Genomic DNA, 20,103 nt, shown 5'->3' on the forward strand with positions numbered 1-20,103 from the left:
GGTATAGAGTAGAAGATAATTGTCCCACCAAATTAAGGGGACTGGAAGTCTATGGATAGGAGTAGAGTCAAAGGTGGTCAGCTGCTCTGCCAAAGAAAAAGTGTAGTGATACAGCTGGAGATAAACTTGAATTATAGAGATTTTCCATTTCTAAAGAACCTCCTCTAGGTGAAATAATACCCCAGAGCTACACAATCATTCATGCATATTTTTTTTTTTTTAAAAATTGCATTTAATGTAGCAGAGTGTAGCAGTTTTCTTAAAATGAAAGAGTACAATGTCTTAAATCTTGCAGCAGGGAAAAGCTACACTGGTGCCAAGATGAAACATAAAGCAATGTTAAAAAATATCACTTAATGCTAGAAGGTTGTCTTTCTGCGAGTTCCAAAATAGCAAGACTGATTTTGAGAGGTGCAAAATAGACAGAAGTTCCTCCTGACGTCAGTGGAAATGCCTGGGTGTTCAACACCTATAAAAAATATGAGTGTTTCCTTAAATGCTTAAGGAATAATCACAGATGTTAATTTTAGACTAGGGGAGTCACTTTCTGCAGACTCCTGCTATGGATGCAGGGGTGAGCAAGGCTTTTCTGCAGAGTGTAGCAGTTTTCTTAAAATGAAAGAGTACAATGTCTTAAATCTTGCAGCAGGGAAAAGCTACACTGGTGCCAAGATGAAACATAAAGCAATGTTAAAAAATATCACTTAATGCTAGAAGGTTGTCTTTCTGCGAGTTCCAAAATAGCAAGACTGATTTTGAGAGGTGCAAAATAGACAGAAGTTCCTCCTGACGTCAGTGGAAATGCCTGGGTGTTCAACACCTATAAAAAATATGAGTGTTTCCTTAAATGCTTAAGGAATAATCACAGATGTTAATTTTAGACTAGGGGAGTCACTTTCTGCAGACTCCTGCTATGGATGCAGGGGTGAGCAAGGCTTTTCTAGGGGGAAGTTCAAAATAGAAGCTATTTGCTCTAAATTGTGTTCTGCTAGCTATTGAAGTAATGGATGGCTGGTATTAATTTTGTTTACAGGCTTTTGAGGAGAAATAAGAACAAGCAGCAGATTTCAAGTTGAAGGGAATCTAAGAGTTTAAGAGGTTGGGAGGACACATTTGTAGTAAACAGAAAAATCTTACTAATAGCAAGTACAATAAAAACTTTGCCCTTTCACCTGTAAAGCCAGCACATAGGTATTACAACCACTCTCTTAGACAGGAAGACATGGACAAAGTGATACATCATTGTAACTGAAAACTGGGACCAGATATAGGAGCCGCAGTGCCCATTTTTACACTATTTAAGTGCAACTGAATTTATGTCCTACATAAATTTAGGAGTAATTTCCTCACTTGTGTGCACACATGGAAATTTAAGTTCCAAAACCAGAAACTAACTAAACATTAGCCAGACAACTGTCAGCTTCTGCTTCCCTCTGGACAGGACTTCTAAAGAATTAAGTGTATTTCTACAAGCTACCATTTCAAGTGTTACACTTTCCTAAAAAAAGAACATTGCATTTCAGAGTCTTCTACCCCTATCTCTGCTGATGCTCTGTTGCTGCAGAACAGTAACACTTCCCCTGTAATCCTTTCATACCACTAGTTTCAGGATTACTAGGACCATGCTATCTTGATCTGTGTTGAAGAGTTAGTTGTAGTCCCAGCATGAAGAGCTACTACAGGGTATGTACAGAAACAGGCACAGAGGGTGATCATAACATTGTGTTGGCTGTTTAAATGCTGTGGAAAGAGGTATCTTCTAACTTTAAATGCATGTCCAATTTTATCAGGTAGAAAAAGAGAAATGTATAGCATCTGTGTAGTTATGATCAGCTTTACGCATCAAGTCTCTCAACATGAGGCATATTTAAAACTAAAACATCCAGTGACAAAAAAAAAATGTCACACATCTCTATCACATCATTTAATGAAATTACATTCTTCAAACATTGAGGACTTGAAAATCACCCCAAAACACTAGAAATAAAATTTAATTTAGGAGGAAAGGAAGTACCCAATGTGAATACATTATTCTTTTGATATCAGCTGAGATTAAAGAAGGCATAGCCATAAAAGCCACATTCACTCAGAGTCAGCAACTTTTCACTGCTCACACTAGAGCAATACCACATTAGTTACACATCGTTTATCCTGACAATTAGGGCTTAAAAGAAATCATGCTTGGTGGTAAAACCATCCAAAACAACTCAGCTTTTCCAACTGTGTAAGCACTTTTATATTTGTTTTCTTGCAAGGATATAAATTAGCATGCAGGTGGGACATCTTTTGACTTTGAACAAAGCTAAACTGCACAATATCCCATCTAATTCTATTTCACTGACATGCTTCTTCCTGTCTCATTTCTACCTGCATTCCAGACACAAATCCAATGCTTTCTTCTGTAAGCAGGCTCTGCAGTACAACTTCTAAAATACCGTCAATATCTAGACAGTATTCACATTCACAATTAAAGAAAATCCTAATGCTCGGTCTCATTAAATTAATTCAGTAGAACTGTACAGTGCAACACAGAAATTACTACCTAAACTAAACACAATTAAGTAGATCAGAATTTATGCAATATTAAATTTATGGTGAGCATTTGGTATCTGCTTTTTACATCTGGAACTCCTTTTGTCTTACTTGTCAGATGATGGAAGGGCTTTGGTGGAAAATTTTGCATTGTATTACCCCATTGGCAAAACCCAGTAAAAATTCAGCTTGCAGAACTGGCTCAGTTTGATTCGGAAATTGGTGATAATTACTTTTTCTTACTGGGATTAATTAGTTTACAGCATACACCCGAGACCTGCTGTTGCTTGCACAGGGCTACAAATTGTACAAGTCTGGATTCCCTATTTACTGCAGTCTCAGAGCTGAACACCTTCAGTACTCTTCCAAGCAACCTCCCATGTCTCGCCGCTCTTCAGCTTTTCAGTGACCCAAACACAGACCTCCTACCCCCAAGAGATTATGGCAAAGTCCACTGCTTAACATACAGCTTTTCTCTGCCTCTTAAGAACCTTGAATGCAGCTTATGGAAACCCACTTAGATCCATACTTTCTTCCAATCCTTATTGTCTTGCTAATCAGATTAGCGTATCTGCAGACATTTTACTATACAAATTTTGGGGGAGGCTGTGGTAGGTTATCTGTGAGTGCAGGCAGAAGGTAGCCTTTGCTTCCCATTATAAAATGGTTCTTATAATTTCTTTCAATAACCATACAGTTCTGTTGCTGGCAGATACTTGAGGATAAAAGACAACTAACAGCTGAATTGGGACTGCAGGACTTACCATTTGATAACACTAACAAAAGCCTACAGAACCTGGAATAGGTCAACATTGAGAGGGCTGCTTGAGTTTAAATAGAAAACATAATGTTGAGTAATGCATTGGTTTATTGCACTTAGTATTGATGAAGAAAACCCTCCCATTCAAAAGAAACTACCACCATCAACATTTCTAGTTAAGCAAATTTCATAACGACTTTCTTTGAATTTTCCTTCCTACACCAGACCCACAGGATTCAGGGCCCTCTTTAGCTGCACAGCTTATTGAAAACTTCCAAGACAGAATATGAAGCACACTGACAAAATATGATCGTTCCACTATCCTTTCAGCATGATCCTCTCAAGCAGCATTCCATGCAAGGAACATCAGCAAGAGGAATTTAACATGTTACTATTTTAACAAGTACTAATCTCCAAGAGGCCAATCATACAGAACAAGCCATAAACACATCCCATATTTCTATACAGGCTCTCTCTAGCCTCATGGCAACTCTTCACACAACTAGAGCAACTGCAGTTCCATGTCCTTCTGTTGCATTGGTGTCTAATACTTAGGAGAGTTATAGTATTTGCTGAAAACTCAAGACATGTTGTGGCAGAAAAAAATTAAGTCCATCCCTTGACTACCACTTTCTGCATCAGAAACTATATGGGCCCATCTACCATGAGAAAGTCACTTACAAAGCACCCAGGATTTAAAAGGAAGTGAAAGATAGTTTATGTGTGTTCTTAGAAATGAAAATTCTCAATGCAGCTGGAGGAGAAGCAATAGGCCTTGGAGAGCTGAAGCTTCATGTTACCATAAGGCACACTTTGCATCTGTAGTGGCACGTATCACTTGGCAAGGCACAGTTCTTCTACGGATGACAGTCACAGTACTTGCTGAATACTAGAAAAAAATAAGTGTAAATGCGTGAAATTGCTTGCTTTTCTAACTATTAGTAGTAATAGAAAATCCTGCATTTCAACCTACAGAATTCCCAAGACACCTGTGTCATCCTAATTCTGTGCATAAAAGGCCAGGGAGGCAGGGAATTGCAGTGTAGGACTCAGTATAGCACATGATTTTTCCACTGACTACCATTCTGCTTTCAGCTCTGGAGGATTTTTGTCCTAGCAAATTTGTCCTAAAGTTACTCAACCCGGGACTCTCATATTTATAAGAAATATCCAACTGTTAACAGGTAAGGACTAGGAATAAATACTGAGAAGGCTGATACGCTCTTAGAAAGGAGCATACCTTTTGCCTCCCTCACACCTCCTACATACGCTGCTGGTTCTCATCCAGACCCTGTTCACGTTGCTCATTTGCAGAGGGGAATCTCTGTGCCTTCTTAACAATGCCTCTGGTATTCCAAATGGGTAAGAAGTGTCATCTCATTAAAAACCCTCAAGAGATGGATGGCTTCTCTGTGTGCTGTGGGAGCTTAACCCCAAGTCTTATCATTCAGCGTAAGAATTTTGCAGGGTCTTATAAACAACAAAAAATAAGCAAAGAAACAGTCAAAACACTCACCCCCACCCCCCAAACCACACCCAACCCCCCAGCTTTTATTATTCACAGACAATCTCAGTAAAAGAGCAAGACCAAGGCTGGAATGCCCTGTACACACTGCAGATAGGACTGTATTCTTCATGACAATTATTTCATTCTGGAGCCTGTAAACCCATGAGGAGTGTTTCAGTACTGAGTTTTGCTGGTGGTATCCAGCCTCTCCTGCCAGTGTTTTTCTGCCTTACGTTTCTTTTTCATTCATTCAAGCTTGGTTATTTTTCTCTTCTTCCTGGTTGAAGAATGAAGCTGCTTCATTCCACTGCTTCATCTATTTTCTCACTCATGAGAAGCCTTCTTACAGGAAGAGGTTTCTGATAAGAAATCAAATTAGATTTCACCCATAGAAGACCACGCAAACTTCAGAGTGATTCGGGACACTGACTAACTCTATTATAGTCTCTGTAGACAGACTGAACACAAGGTCAACTCCTCTTTCAGGCTGCAATCAAACTCTCAAATCTGCTGAACTTAATAGAGTTGCAGCAACACTAGAAAAAGAAGGATGTTGTCCTAATTCATAGTCCTGGTAACTTCTTTCAAATAATTTGCCACACATGTGGCTTCCAAATGCATATTTTTTTATTTGCAAGGACAACTGGAGTTGTATTACCAGACAAAGGAGGTAATGCAGATAAATCCTTGTAAATCACACTGGAAATGTAATCTGATATGCACTGCTGAAGACTGGAAAGACACAGCTTCTTTCCTAAAGAACCTCTTCCAAAATCCTCACTCATGCACGGATTTCACCATCATCAAGAAGATTTGCATTCACAAAGAGTGTAATATCAAGCTAAATAAATATTCTAAGTCTTCTTGTTTATTCTATACCAGTACAAAAAACAAACAAACAAAAAAAACCACATCAAAATGGCCAGAAACTGCATTGACACTTACATTGAAACCCTTCTGCATTAACAAAGTGGTGATATCAGGGCCACACAACAATCTAGAATAGGAGCATTCTTCTACGGTAATCTCAGTAAGGCAAGGAGCATGTGTGTTAGTGCAACAGTGTCAGAGACATGTCGGATTGACTGGAGAAGTCACAAGAAATACAAGCAGGCAGTTTACTGCTTTAGAACAACAGTCCTGAAGAATGTCTGAACGTTGTCCACAATGTTTAGATCTTTATGCTGGAAGCTTAAAACCTTCTTGAAAAACTAACAAACCACATTTCATGTCAGAGTTTTAAAAAGCAGATTCCTGTAATAAAGTGTTTATAGCAAAAGTTACAAATAAGAAAGAACACCATTTAACACACAGCTCACTAAAAAGTGTTAGTTCAAACACATTGCAAGCAATCCAGTAGGCTTGCATCTTGAGTAGCAGTGTTCGGCTTGGTTTACTAAGCTAAGAGACACTGTGTTTTCCTGTGTCCCTTTTAGTTCTATTGAGATACAGACTACTGAAAACTAAAAGGTGTGTGAAGTTGAACTTTTTTTGCAAACTTAAGAAACAAATTTATCATGGAGAGAGTGAAATCAGGTTTTAAGACTTCCACTGTCAGCTAGTACAATTTTTACTTCCACCCCAGACCAGCAGGGACTGAAAGACACTAGTCTGATATAACAGAACCAACCACTTCTATCAGTTGTTACAAACACCTCTGCTGTCTTCGTTCTGCCAGTGGGAAGACAGAGGTCTCAGGCGAGGTGACCTTGCCTAAGGTTACAGAGCAGAGAGAACCCCAACCCCTCTGTCCAGACTTTGATTTCTAACACTTTTTTTATATCTGTGTAGTACTGAGGAAACAATGGGCCAGTTCCACAGGTCTTTCAACTGCTGTATAAGCACCAGTGGAAATGTACTGGGTCAGGAAGTAGATTTCAGAAGCTTCCAGTGCCATGGTTGCCATCTACATGTCCAAAAGACACCAAGGCTGTAGTCCTCTAATTAGTTCCTACTGAAGACAACATGTTCATTCAAACTGCAATTTTTCTTTGTTACTTAGTCATCCTTTCTTTGTTTCTGTCTGAAATTACCAACCATATGATCCTGTTTAAGTATTCACCAATAGTGTCAAGAGCCGAAAATTATCAAATTGTTACATTTTCTTGATTTCTTTATGTAAGACAGGCTAAATATTACTCCAACTAAAGCATTTAAACTGTTCACATTAAGAGAGACAGAGTTGAGCTACAACTCAGGTTCTTCTCCTGTAGGGTGCTTCATATTTATTCTGAAATCTGCAACCCCCAAGGAGCCTGGATTACAGCAGACTGTAATACTCTATGAACCATGGTTATAATTAGGCATCACATCCATTGTAATCCTATGGACGTCATCATGTGTTACCAGCATCTGTTGACAGATCTCATACCAGGCATATCACTGAAATGGCAAGTCTGGAGAGGACAGCCCACAATAGAAACAATGGCATTTATTTTTGGTGTGTTCCAAGACTGTCTAATAGAAAATATATGCTGCCAACTGCCAGGACTCCACTGAGATCACTTTTCAATATTATATTACCAGTTAGAACAAAGATCTGTGCCCATGTATCTGCAATCTTCTAATAAATAAGAAAATAAAGAAGCACTTTCTGCAACTGTCTTACCAACACTTAGAAAAACACAGAAGCCTTGAAATTTTGTAAAGTTTATCAGGTCCTTTATCCTCAGAGTACTTACTTTTAATTTAACAATAAATTCAGACTGCTTTCCAAGACAAAGAATGAGGATTCCCTTTCCTAAGTTTTATTTAAATGTGGTATCACATAAAGCCAGTCTCCCTACTATGGAAGTAAAGCAGAGTCTGCTTTAACTTACCAGTGTGGAGACAGAATTTCTGCTGAAGCACTGCCAGTTTAGAGGAATGGAAGCAAAAACTTTGCTAAAGGGTCTTATAATAACTACTCCCCATTCTTCTGCAAAAGTCAAGAGACTTACTATAAACATAAGAAAGCCTACAGAATCAGAATTATTTTTATAATTTATCTGCATCACAGAAAAACTGCATTAGACTATCTAGTAACCTGCCCATTACTTCTTTGTTTTGAAAACAGCATTCTCTGAAATGCTGGACAATGTAATCCTAATCAGATGAAATCACAACCTGTTGTGGCCAAGCAGTTTCAAATCACCGAAGCACTTAAGCCTTACGATAATTTCCATTCTCACTGTAACAGATAAAAGAATAGCTCACCACCTAGAGTGTCAAATTAAAACATGTCAGTGTTGATGAATCTTGGTACTTGGTTAGGAGTTGCAGCAGTGGGTAGGTCAGGAAAAGTGAACTTTAACCTAGCCCAGAACTTCTCCCACTATACTTGTACAGCAGGATCCAAACAGGTGTCAACGTAGGAAAATTAATAAAAACAGGTAAAACTCACACAAGGAGGAAGGCTACAAGTAAAAACTGAAAATATTTGCTCTACTGATTCTAATGGAAAAGCAAACCCACTGGTCCCAACAATCCTAAGAGCTTACTTTTACAGCTATACTTTTCCAGTATAGCCTTTATAGGAGTTGTGGCTGTAACAGTGGGTCAGACTCTGTCCTCAGATACTGGCAACTTTTACTTCAGTTTTTTAACTGAACTGCTCACCTATAGCAAAAACATTGTTTCTCTTTTCTTTTTCTTTTTTTTTTTTTTTTTTTTTTTTTTTCAATTCTTGTAACCAGCAGATAACCTTTTAATCCCAGATCTGTCAGCTGTGACTTCAACATCACCTTTTACACTAGGAAGTAACAAATCCTTTACAATATTTCATCCCTTTTCCATATGCTCCGCAACACTCAGGGTTCTAAAATTAGATATTGCAAATACTACTGAAGCACCAAATAACCGACAAGACTGCTGGTGGGATTATAATCTCTGCCTATGTTCAGAAAAAGAGCATGGGAAGTACTTGCTGGCATGAAGGGGTTTTTACATCAAAAATGCAAGAAGCATTTCCTCTGCAATGCGTATATCCCAAGGAGTTTACAGACCCATTTTTTCCCAGACAGTGAACAAGCATGTGGGAACCTAATCACAAAATACAGTTTTCCAAATATAGCATGGATATACTTCTAGGCAATATTTTCCTTGTCAGATCATTCAGCCAGAATTAAGAGTAAATTCTAATAAGAGCTGACCTGCAGGATCACAATTTCAAAAGCGATTTCTCAGTTTGCTCTCAGAAATACTGCAAACTTTTTTTGCACACCAACTTTGAACCACCTCATTTATCTGCCTGTTTATAATTGCAATTTACTCTTTTCAAAAAGCAAGCAGGCACACGCTTCAAGTCAGAGTCTGCTTTCCAAAAGAAAGACCCAGGAAGTGAAGTTAAAAATTACTGGAATAATAACATATAAATCTAGAGATACTGACAAAATATTTCCAGTACAATATAAAAAGAAAGTCCTGATTCTCGTAAATTAGTTTCATCTTAGATGGCTTTCACTTAAGAATCCAAAAACCGAATGCTTTATCCTCAAAATATGGCCTAGGTAATACATGTTATATACACACTTCATGATGTAGAATATATTCTCTTAAAAAATTAGGACCCCTACTGCACAGCCCTGGCAATTCCAGATGCAGCGTGGCAATAAAAGAGGACATAACTCCACACAGAAGCACATACACAGACAAACATTACTTTATTTCCAGACCTTCCTTTGCTGTTTCTCCCATGCTGGGTCCAGGAGCAGGTCCCTGTCCCATTCTTCTTCTTGGGTCATGTACTCATCTTCTTCGTAGTTGTAGGTGTACTGCATGTTTGTTTCTATCTGGTTCATGCTATTCATGCTACCTGGGGACCAGCTTCAGCTGCGGTGGCTTCTACTACGTTTAAATATATATATATAATAAGCTTAGTGGACTTGCTGATGAGTTGTAGGTAGCAGTGTCTCTTTTCTTCTTCCTTTTTTAAAATTTTTTTCCAAGGTGACAGGGAACGACCACTGACGAGTCTTGCTGAGAGCAGAGGCTGAAGCTGTCAGGCAGGTGCTGACCTGTGCCGCCCCCCCCTCTCTCCCCCTGCTGCCGCTGCCCCTCCGGAGAAGCCCGGCGCGGCTCCTCCCGGCGCCTTATTATCCCCGACGGGCCGTCACGTGGCGCCGCGGCCCCGCTCCGGGCAGCGGGAACCTCCGCCGGGGCGGGAGCTCCGCGGGGCACCGCGGGGGCACCGGGAGCACCGCGCCCCTGCCACGCTGCCTGCAGGGGGGTAAGGCAGCTTACTCGCCCGTCCGGTATTAGACTGGTCTTTGGGGGGTGTTTTGGTTTTGTTTTTTTCTTCCTACTGACATGTATTTCTGCTTCTCAAGACCCGTCCGTGATTTGCCAGCGTAGTCTGACGTTGTTTCTCGTTAGTATGAAGTCTGTGAGGACCTTCGAGTCACTTCACACTTTCCTTTTCAGATTAAGGATCACAAGAGCCAAGGCAGAAAAGGACACCCAAGAGATTAAGCCATTTCCAGGGGAGATCAGATCAAGAGTTAAACCAGAAATTAGGGAAGCACAACTTGGACAAGAAACACACTATCTTTTTCATCCAGGAAACATGCTCAGCAGGCACCAAAAAGCACATGTAACTCTGTGGGAACAATAACTTTATAAATGTGTGACAGGAACCATTCACCCATGCTTTCCACGGGGTCAAATCCGGAAAGACAGCACTGAGATACAGCAGCCTGGCAAGCATGTCCCCTCTCCCATTTGGTATCATTTCAGCTGCCCTGGCGACAATGTTTCCTCCGGCAATTGGCAGGTTTACTATGTTCTTCATGTAGCCTCTCTAATGCCCTCACCTATCATCAGCCAAGGTCATCCCCTCTAGCAAGTGTCCACACTGGATGAAATTCGAACCTTCCTTAGAAAAAGAAAATGCTCAGCAAAGCCGAGCTTTTGGAAACCATAAAAGACAAAGTCTTTATCAGAGAGACCTGTGTTCAGTAAAGGCAACTATGGGTCTCTAATCTAATGGGAATGATCTCTAATCTAATGGGAATGAATAGCCAGAATAATTAACAGCTAGACAGTGTATGCCCTCCACTTCATATTTCTAACTAAAGCTCTGCTTCCTGCCAAGTTGTCTTCTACCCTATGAAACCTATGAAATTTAGAAGAACATGGATGCATGCACAGACAACACCTACCCATCAGCTCAAAAAACTTCATAAATACAGCACTACAGCTGCAAATTGGAAGTCCAAAGAGGATTGCAACATTTCATGCAGTCAGAACAAGCTGAACATGCAGATTTATGTCCATATGGTAAGATAAACAGTCTAAAAATCAAATTCCAAATCTAAGCAGCAAAGTCAGAACCACACGCTTTCCACCTGCCCCGCGCAAATACTCTCAAGGTTGGTTACATCCCCACCTATTTAATGAAGCAAACACTGATGAACGCAGTGCCTAGACTCACGCATTGTGCAAGTGCAGATGAGCGTTCTCTTAGGATACTCTCGGACAGTAAGAAATAGCAATTACAAAACAAAACATTTAATGTCTAATGTTGGTGTAATTTGTGTGGTTTAATTTTATAGCTTAGTAGTCATCTATGGTGTCAGTCACCTACATGACCAGTTAAGCCTTTGAAGTTATTAAAACAATTTCTTCTTATTCACTATAGACAGGAAAGGGGAAGTTTCTAGAGAAAAAGCAGGAAGGAGTCAGGAAACTCCCAGAAGTATACTTATAAAGCTGCAATGTTCTGAACCTGAGCTGTCTCCTGCACTGACAAGACTTGTGAGCTTTCACGCACCACCTCACTAGAGGTGAGACATCACAGCCAACTTCCAGCTTCCTTCCTTGCCTGGGGATCTGCGTGGATGATGCCAAATGGTTCTCCAACCACTCACCCCTGTGCAGTTTAGGTGAGCCTCAAGGGTACTAATGGCTTTACACAGGGAGGTGCTAGTTAAAGGCCACATTTTATTTTTTGGCCCTTATCCTGTATCATGGGCCAGAGTGCCTGTGATATGAAATAAAACCTGACACATTATGAGGACAAAGAGATCACCCTGTGGATTAGGACCAGAGCGTAGACCCATGCCTAAATTTCTGGAAATTAAAGGAAATCTACACATATTTTCTAAAATTCTGAAAGAAGTCTGTTAAGTTTTTTCACAAAATAACAGGATTTGCTCAAAACACAGCTAACCACTGCCACAAAGGTACAGTTCATTTTTTTCATGTGTACATGGTACATAGATAAACTTAGTACTTTGATGATAAAACAAATAAAACAAAAATGTCATCATTGTTCCAAGGAACTAACAGCTAGAACTACAGTGTCTCTTAGCTGGTCTGAGAAATAAAAAAAAAATTCAAGTTAATTCCAAATAGAAATAAACACACATTTTTCTGTAAGGGGCATATATTTCAAAATCCACTCTGGGTAGGTTAAATTACCTCATTTTGGATGAAAAGCTAAATGCAATATCCCAGTTAAAATAAAAAAATAAAAAAATAAAAAATAAAAAAAAAAAGTATCTTGATGGAATATGACCTGTTTTAGGTTCTCTAAATAACAGCTTACTGACCCTTAATCAGACAGCATGAGTAGGCAGGGGAGATATATATAGATGCAGCTTTAGAAGGAGTATCTGGTATTTTGTTTACTACTTTAATTTAATTTTATAAACAAACTATGCAGATGGTAATAAGAAGCATATGAATGGAGGTCCATAGTGGAAAGAGAGCCATAATGGAACTCTGATGCCAAACTTGAAGTTGAAAGAGAGCTGCCTCTTCACCTCGAGAGAAGGAAAGCTGTGCCCAGCAGGATAGCACAAACAAAGCAGTGTTCTTCAATCAGCTTATTGCCACATCAGAGGTAGGTTAGGACTATCCCCACTAAAGCTGGCAGTCACACAGCTACAACCTATGTGTGCCTAAGGAGAAAGAAAATCAAATCAAAACAGAAATAAGCCGAACAGAAAACAAAGGTTGCCCAGGGAAGCTGTGAATGCCCCATCCCTGGAAGTGTTCAAAGACAGGTGGGATGGGGCTCTAAGCTACCTAATCTAGTGGGAGGTGGCCCTGTCCAAACAGGGGGCTTGGAACAAGATCATTTTTAAGATCCCTTCCAACTCAAACCATTCTATCATTCAATGATATGACAAAAGTCCCAAGTAGAGGAAGAGGAAGAAACAGAGTAAACCATGAAGATTTGGAATTTTAAGCTGACGTGACAAGATAGCCAAAAGCCAGCAGGTATATTTGAGGAAAAAATTACCCAGATCTCTTACCATGTGATAAGACAAAAAGAATACTCATGATTGCCAAACAGAGTAGAAGAAATAAGGTGGCACAGAGAGATCAGAAATGGAGGTGGCAGAGCTGAATTGGCAACTATTTTTATATTTTATTTGGCAAAAGGTGTGCAGTTCTAGTTCACGCTAACACAAATGCTTGTAAGAAGGTACCTAGGAGAATGCCTTCACCCCAGGAGAACACTGTGGCAACAAGGTATCATTCATTTCCCCTGCATGAGAAGCAACAAGGATAAAACTTTCCTATCAGGAGCAGCAGCTCTGTGGATGAACTCAGTACTTCTTACCACAGTTTCAACTTACACAGGACCTTTTAACTACTACCACTTAAGCAAAATCCACTTGTCAGACTTTGCATTAACCTTGAGAATCAAAAGGCTTTTGTAACTAAAGGAAGCACAGTTTTAACCTCCTTTGCTAACTTTTATAATTTTTTTAATGAAATGGAAATTGTTTCACACAGCTTACTTTTTACATTCATTTGCTCCCCAAAATCCACCATAAGATTCTCTCAATAACTCAGTCTTGTACATTTTCACTGTTCATCAGAATTTCAATCCCTTCAACCTGCTGCTTATTCTTCCCTCACAAAACCAAACCCAAACCAAACAAATAAAAAAAAACCTTAGTTTGAGAATAAAACTCTAATGTCTTAATAAAACTTCAAAAACGCTGAGCACTGCAACAAGGTTTTTGGTTTCCCCAAATCATTCTTCTATTTGAACTTAGTGAGATTTAGAATAAGACATTATCCATATTTCTCTATTTAAATAATCACCTGTGAAAAAATCAACTGATGTAAAAATGATCACTATCAGTTTTCGGCTGGAGCAATTCTGTGTAGAAACACAATAAAAACTCAATGAGAACATCTGCCTCAGAAAGGCCACAGGAAGATAAAGAACTTTCTGAGAGCTCAATAAGTTGGTGACTCTTTAAGCAATCATCTTTCCACATGCACAGCCTGTTTCGTTGTGAAAAAGAGCAGTAGGATAGCTTATAAAAAGTCAATGAAAGATAAAAGAAAATAAATCCAAAGTAATTGTTCTCTTGTGTAAACTACTAACAAAATCTAAAAAGAGGGATTAAAAAGGCTTTTTTTTTCAAAGAATGTCATAACTGTCGCTTAAAATGTACTTTTGCTTGTAGCAAACATCCACTAACTTAAAGCTTAATCATAAAAAATGTGAATAATTTAAAGAAACTGATAATTTAGATTGAGCCAAAATGTTGGATTCTGTTAAAAATTACACATAATTTTCCTGAACAAAACTAAGCAGAAAAGTGGGGTATGCTATAAAATTTATTTCTTTTTTTAATTACAGTTTGGGAAAAAGAATATTTTTTTTCCCAATACAATAAAAACAACGCAGCTTCTCCAATCTAAGAAACACACTATTTTGGAAGTTCAGAAAAAAACCCAAGGATTTGAATTAAATATGTAAAGGTCTTACTAAGAAATACTAAACTCACTTCATGCTCCTGAAATGAACACATATAGAAAGAAGGCAGAAAGACAGCAGAAAAGCATATATTTGGGAAGTAAAATTCTGCTTTTGTCTGAGCTAAGGAAAAGCACTCTGGGCACTGAGCATCCTAGCCCTCTCACATCTAGGACCAAGAGGTACAAACTTTGACTCTGAAAAATCCCCATGCTACTCATGCATGGTGATATTAACTATTCAGAAGATAAGTATACATTATAATTATTTGTTTTAAGTATACAGTTTCAAATTACAAATTCGACAATAAAAATGGAAAAGGAGCTGAAAAAAATGCATTGCTGCCTTCATAGTAATAACTGACATTGTCAGAAGATCCCACAGTGTTTCATCAGCTATATATAGGAACGACTGACTCTGTCCCTGAAATTCAGCCATGGATGAAGTGTAGCAAGAAACATTTATAGGACAGACAAACACTACCAAAGCATAGCTTGGGCTTCAGGAGTATGGAGAAAATGCTGACTGCATGGAGATCATGGGCTTTTGCCAAGCCTTTGTGTGGAAGGAAAATCACGGGGCTGAGACATGGGGTGATCCATACCAGCTTAAGATGCCCTATGTGACCTTGAGCAAGTCAATTGAGATAAAACTTCCTCAAAAAGTTCAGTGTTGGCCCATTAGACTAGTCTCACTGAGAAACAAGCTCATGGTGCTGCACTCTCCTGTCTCTAAAATACTGTCTGCGATGTTTCCTTTAGTCCATAATGTCCACCTAGAACACAAATTCTCTGAAGTAGAAGCTTTTTCTGTCTAAAAGCCCTGAGAAGCCTAGAGGCAATTATGATTACAGTGTGCTTTACCTACTGTAAACCCTTCACCTCCATACTGGTCTCAGGTCTGTGTGTAGTCTGAACCTAAAAATGCCTAGCATTACTCTAGTATGTCAGGCTTGCTCAGGTGTTCAGGGTCCCTCACACTTCAGAGGGTATGTCCCTACTGTTTGTAGGACCACACTTGCAGCCTTGTAGACTGCACAGCAGATGGTCCTGGTTCTCAGAGGGGCTGCAAGGCAGATACTAGTAGGAAACACTCGACATCTGGTCTCTGCCACACTATGACTAGGCAGTACTCTGATAAGCAACAATCAGAAACTGCAAGGTGAGTGCTGAAAGATGTAATGTAGCAGAGGGCAAACCCTCTAGTGATGGCGACTGCCAGGCAGCACTGTACAGGATCATACCTTTAATGAATGAGAATAGCCCTCAGATCTCACATACTGATGTATTTCTATTCAATATTTCAAAAGAAACCATGACACCTTAGTGTCCAGTTAGCCTCTTGAGGGTGCCTTTTCTGTTTAGCAGTTCTTGTCTGGGTAGATGAAACTCCTAAACACAGATTAGATCATGGACTAAATAATACCAAAAGCTTTGATGGATGTTTTGCATAGATTAGAAATGTAACATCAAAGGAAAAAAATGGGAAATGTATATGGTAATATGTATACAACACTGTTAGCACAGTCGGTTAGCACACTGAAGTTGTAGAGCAATATGCAGACAGTTACAACTTAACACACACAGTAACAGGTGGGGAAACTACAAATAGTGCTGGCATAAGATTGGAAAAAATGGTGAGACAGATCCAGGAGGATAAAAATGGTTCAGTGATGAGAATGCAAGGGGCAGGACTAGGGGTATAGCATGGCCTATTACAAACCTTCTGAAGAAACCTTCACACCATTATGTGTTCTCAGAATCCTGGCTGTGTTCCTGTTTTATGTTGGCTTAGCCTTATCACACAAAGATACTAAGCAAGGAAGAAACTGCAACTAGGGCAACGTGAAAGCCTGCAACTGACTACACAATTTGTACTTCATGAATACTTCAGTTAAAAAAATCCCTCAGTGAGCCCGCCCGTGACCCACAGCTGATTTACCTGATACTAATTGTCTAAAAAAGCACATTATTCGGCAATAGTTTTGGTCATACTAAGAAAAGGGAACAGAAATGTGTATGTGAGATATGGAATGCATAGGCAACATGCCTTTATTTATCTGGAAACAAAGACCATCAACTAAGTCAGAGTTTCCAGACAATTATTATCTCAAGGGCACAGATGAGACCTGAAGGTTTTAAATCACTAAGGTATGAGGTAGAGATTACGGCACAGGATATAGGCACTGGATATCAGGCACTGTCGTGTTCTACATTTGGCATTTGTACAGATTGATTGAATGACCTTAGACAAGTTGCAGTCTCAGTGCCCTCATTTCTCTCCTCAGATACACCAATGTAATTTCACTAACATCAGTGAATTTCAAGTTACACAATCAAGAAAGCAACCTGATTGAACAAACTGCCAGTCTGTAAAAATGAACACTAGCTACTTACTGTTGTTTCCACAGAAGCAATAACAAGATAAGTAAAAAGGACAAAATCAACACAGTATAAGGCAGCATTAAGTGCAATCTGAATTCCTGCCAAGCAGGGATAACAAACTCTTTTTGCAACTTGTATAGCGCATGTCTTGCTTTTCCAGAACTGCTGCCCTTACATCCTGTCCAACAAAACTTTCCTCTGACACTCAACTGTATTAAGAATCAGCACTGAGAAAATAAGCAATGTTCCTGACATGTCTGACATGAAAGCAGCAAGGCCTGAATTTTCCAGTTCCTGTTCTGAAGACACCTGTTCCCTGTCCAACTATGATCTCCCTTACTAACTTTGGCCATATTCTCATCTCAGAAGCAATAGGCATCAGTGTTGCACAACATACTTTCCAGTAAGAGAACGGTTGTTCTTGAGATCTATTGGAAATAACCTACTCATGGTGAAGGCTCTTGTATATTCCCAGTCCCTCTGAATGTAGGCAAGACTTTTGTTTCTTAATTGGCTCACCTCTCTTCCAGCTTAAGCCCAGTTTAGTTATAAGCAAAGGAGGAGAGGAAAGTATTTGCATGTTTTTTCACTTTGAAACCAGTTCATGCATAGGACAAATGCCATGGAGTTGTGCCAATATGCAGTCCAGATCTCTATTGTGCCCCATAGTTGAATCTGGAATAGCTTTAATCTATTAGAATTTCATACAAACAAAATTTATGAGGGGTTTGTGTTGTTTTTTTCAAGTCAGATACTGTTCTAGGTATTTTTCCAGTTCATATGGACAATAGTTAGTTACTGGAGGTGGAGTCAGCAACTAGGACAAAGGTGAACCTACCCGAATAGGCTGTAAGGCTCCATGTGTATTTATAGCAAACTCCGGAATCCATTTTTTAGTTGAGATAGTCTGCACACATCTTCTTCCCCTGGCCTCTTTTCCTATGATAAAAGCATTCAGCAGAAATCTTATTGTGCAGTTCAAATGGAGGCATTCAAGTATATCCTCGGGGGAAACTACTCAGTTACAAATGTGGTTCTAGAGCACCAAGACACTTTTTTGGCTCAGCAGCTCCCATTCTATCTCCTTCATAGGTAACTCTGGCACACAGATACCTATGCAAGTCCCTTTTTTTTTACTGCTTTACTCTGTGAAGCACTTTAGGGAAAAGATAAATTCCACAGCATCAACATTCATTATCCTAAAACTATCCACTGGATGGAGAAATGGAACTATGGACACTTCGGAGCATGAGCATCAGTTTTCTTTCTTTAGACAAGGAATAATATTAATCCTCTGAAGTATAAGGAAGTATGTGAAAAACAAATACCCAATAGATGAATACTTGAAGATACGTACAAATACTGTAATGACCAGAGCTGAAAATAATATATTAAGTAAACATGCTTCAACTGAGTGCAACAGAACTTCATTGAATTAAAAAAAAAAAGCAAAATCATCATGCTGTAGGACACTGTTTATGCAATACACTGAACAAAGCAGGATTTCTGGAGAAAAAGTAGGTTACAATGATGCAATTAAAGTTGGCATTGTGATACATACAAAGCAGTTGAATTAAGATTGCTTGGAAAACTTTACTGCATAGTCCACCATTAACTGACTTATGATCTTGATGTTCTTTTAAGATATCTGGTCTACAACTAATTAGAAAATACATTATAAATGAAGTAATTATGAGTTATGAAGTGAAAGACAGTTCATATAAAATGTTAAGGAACGCACTAAAGGTTCCAGTGGAGTCTGAGAGTTACGTAGCCACTACAGCTTCTGTTTAAGGAAGAACACCATATTTTGCATCTCCTGTCTGTCCGTTGTAGTTCACACAAAAGCGTCTTTGAATGTTTTAACACTGACAGACAGACCAGGCACATTTTAAATATTCTTTCTTTTTTTTTTTTCAAATGCTTTATTCCCCTTCTACAGACTAAAACAAGACACATATCATCACCGCACTGTTAAGAATAAGCAGGTATTTGAAACCAAATGAATCCTGTCACAAGTAAAGCAAGAATGAATTTTAAGTGTAACCTCTCCTGTGCACTATCTGAGAGCATCACAGCAGGAAATGCCTTATCTCTGGCCACCAGTCTTACTTAAAAGAGGTGTATCAGCATTAGTGACAGAATCCCCCAATTCTTACAGCTACGTGTTCAAGACCAGGCCACCTTCTCACCTACTACACTAACTGCCTATCAAGGCTTCTGCAGGAATAGCACCCTCCTCTCAGTGTGTCCAAGGAATTGACTCCAGTGTCACTGGGCCTCTAAGTCTCTCTAAGTAGTTTCTCTGCAGAGAATTCTCTTAAGTCTTTGTACATACACAAAACATGCAGAATGACAGTAAGAAATGCATTGGAGAAAACACTGACATATAGTTTAGTCCATAAGAATAATTAGATGTTATCAAGAACTTTTACAGTTGTCAAGACTACTTCATGAAAAGCAGCACAGACAGCAGAGTCACTATTTAAAGCCTCAAAACCTGGCAACTTTAATAAATGAGTAAATCTGTAGACCTAGGCTAATCAGCAAAACTCAGTTGCATGCCCTCACCATCTAAATCAAGCATACTATTTCTTCTAACAGTAAGTATTTCTCTCCAAGAATTTCTATAACATAACAGCAGGAACAGCTTCCAATGCACAATGAAAACAGTTCTTTTTTAAATGGCTCTGAAATGCACTGAAAACTCTGGGTGGTTTTTGTTACTGCAGGTACTGTGTATAATTCAGTATCACAGAAATGTACACTCTGACTTTAGAATACTTTTTAGATATTATACTATTAATATCTCTCATATATATACATGCATACCCCCATAGGCTAAAAAATGTTCAGTTGTTCCCAGTGTTCACAATGCACTGGGCTAAGATGAATGCATAACTCATTCCTAACCAAAAATATGTAAAATAAACTCTAGAAGTGGATAAATAAAAATATGTGACTGCATAAAATTGAACAGCAGAAACAACAGATACATACTCTCCTCTCTGCAACTGAATATGGATCATACTGTTTTCAGGCATTATTACAAAAAGTGAGGCCATTCTAGGTCAAACCACATATTCACCAGGTATGGAAAAGGCCCATGAACTGGCAGTGACTGGGGCAACTGAAGAAACAAAAGCAGCACTGGCTTCAATGGCCAGCCTGGGAAAAGGCTGAAATTTGTACTTAGTGTATCTGGATAGGAATGACA

The 20,103-nt window shown here is 39.1% G+C and overlaps 1 protein-coding gene across 5 annotated transcripts in view; it reads right to left on the reverse strand.

Annotated features, from left to right (window-relative positions):
- The window catches only part of ACTN2 (actinin, alpha 2), a 68,440-nt gene extending 58,632 nt beyond the window's left edge, over positions 1-9,808 (reverse strand). For 3 of the 5 annotated variants that reach the window (XM_009997582.1, XM_009997581.1, XM_009997578.1), the window contains exon 1: positions 9,452-9,556. In XM_009997582.1, the coding sequence (XP_009995884.1) occupies positions 9,452-9,556 (105 nt within the window). Of the gene's footprint in view, positions 1-9,451 lie in introns of all 5 variants that reach the window. The other 2 variants (XM_009997580.1, XM_009997579.1) reach the window with 2 other exon arrangements.
- Positions 9,809-20,103: the final 10,295 nt, after the last annotated feature.

Source organism: Chaetura pelagica, unplaced genomic scaffold (genome assembly GCF_000747805.2).
Source record: "Chaetura pelagica isolate M959 unplaced genomic scaffold, ChaPel_1.0 scaffold235, whole genome shotgun sequence".
NCBI lineage: Eukaryota > Metazoa > Chordata > Aves > Apodiformes > Apodidae > Chaetura > Chaetura pelagica.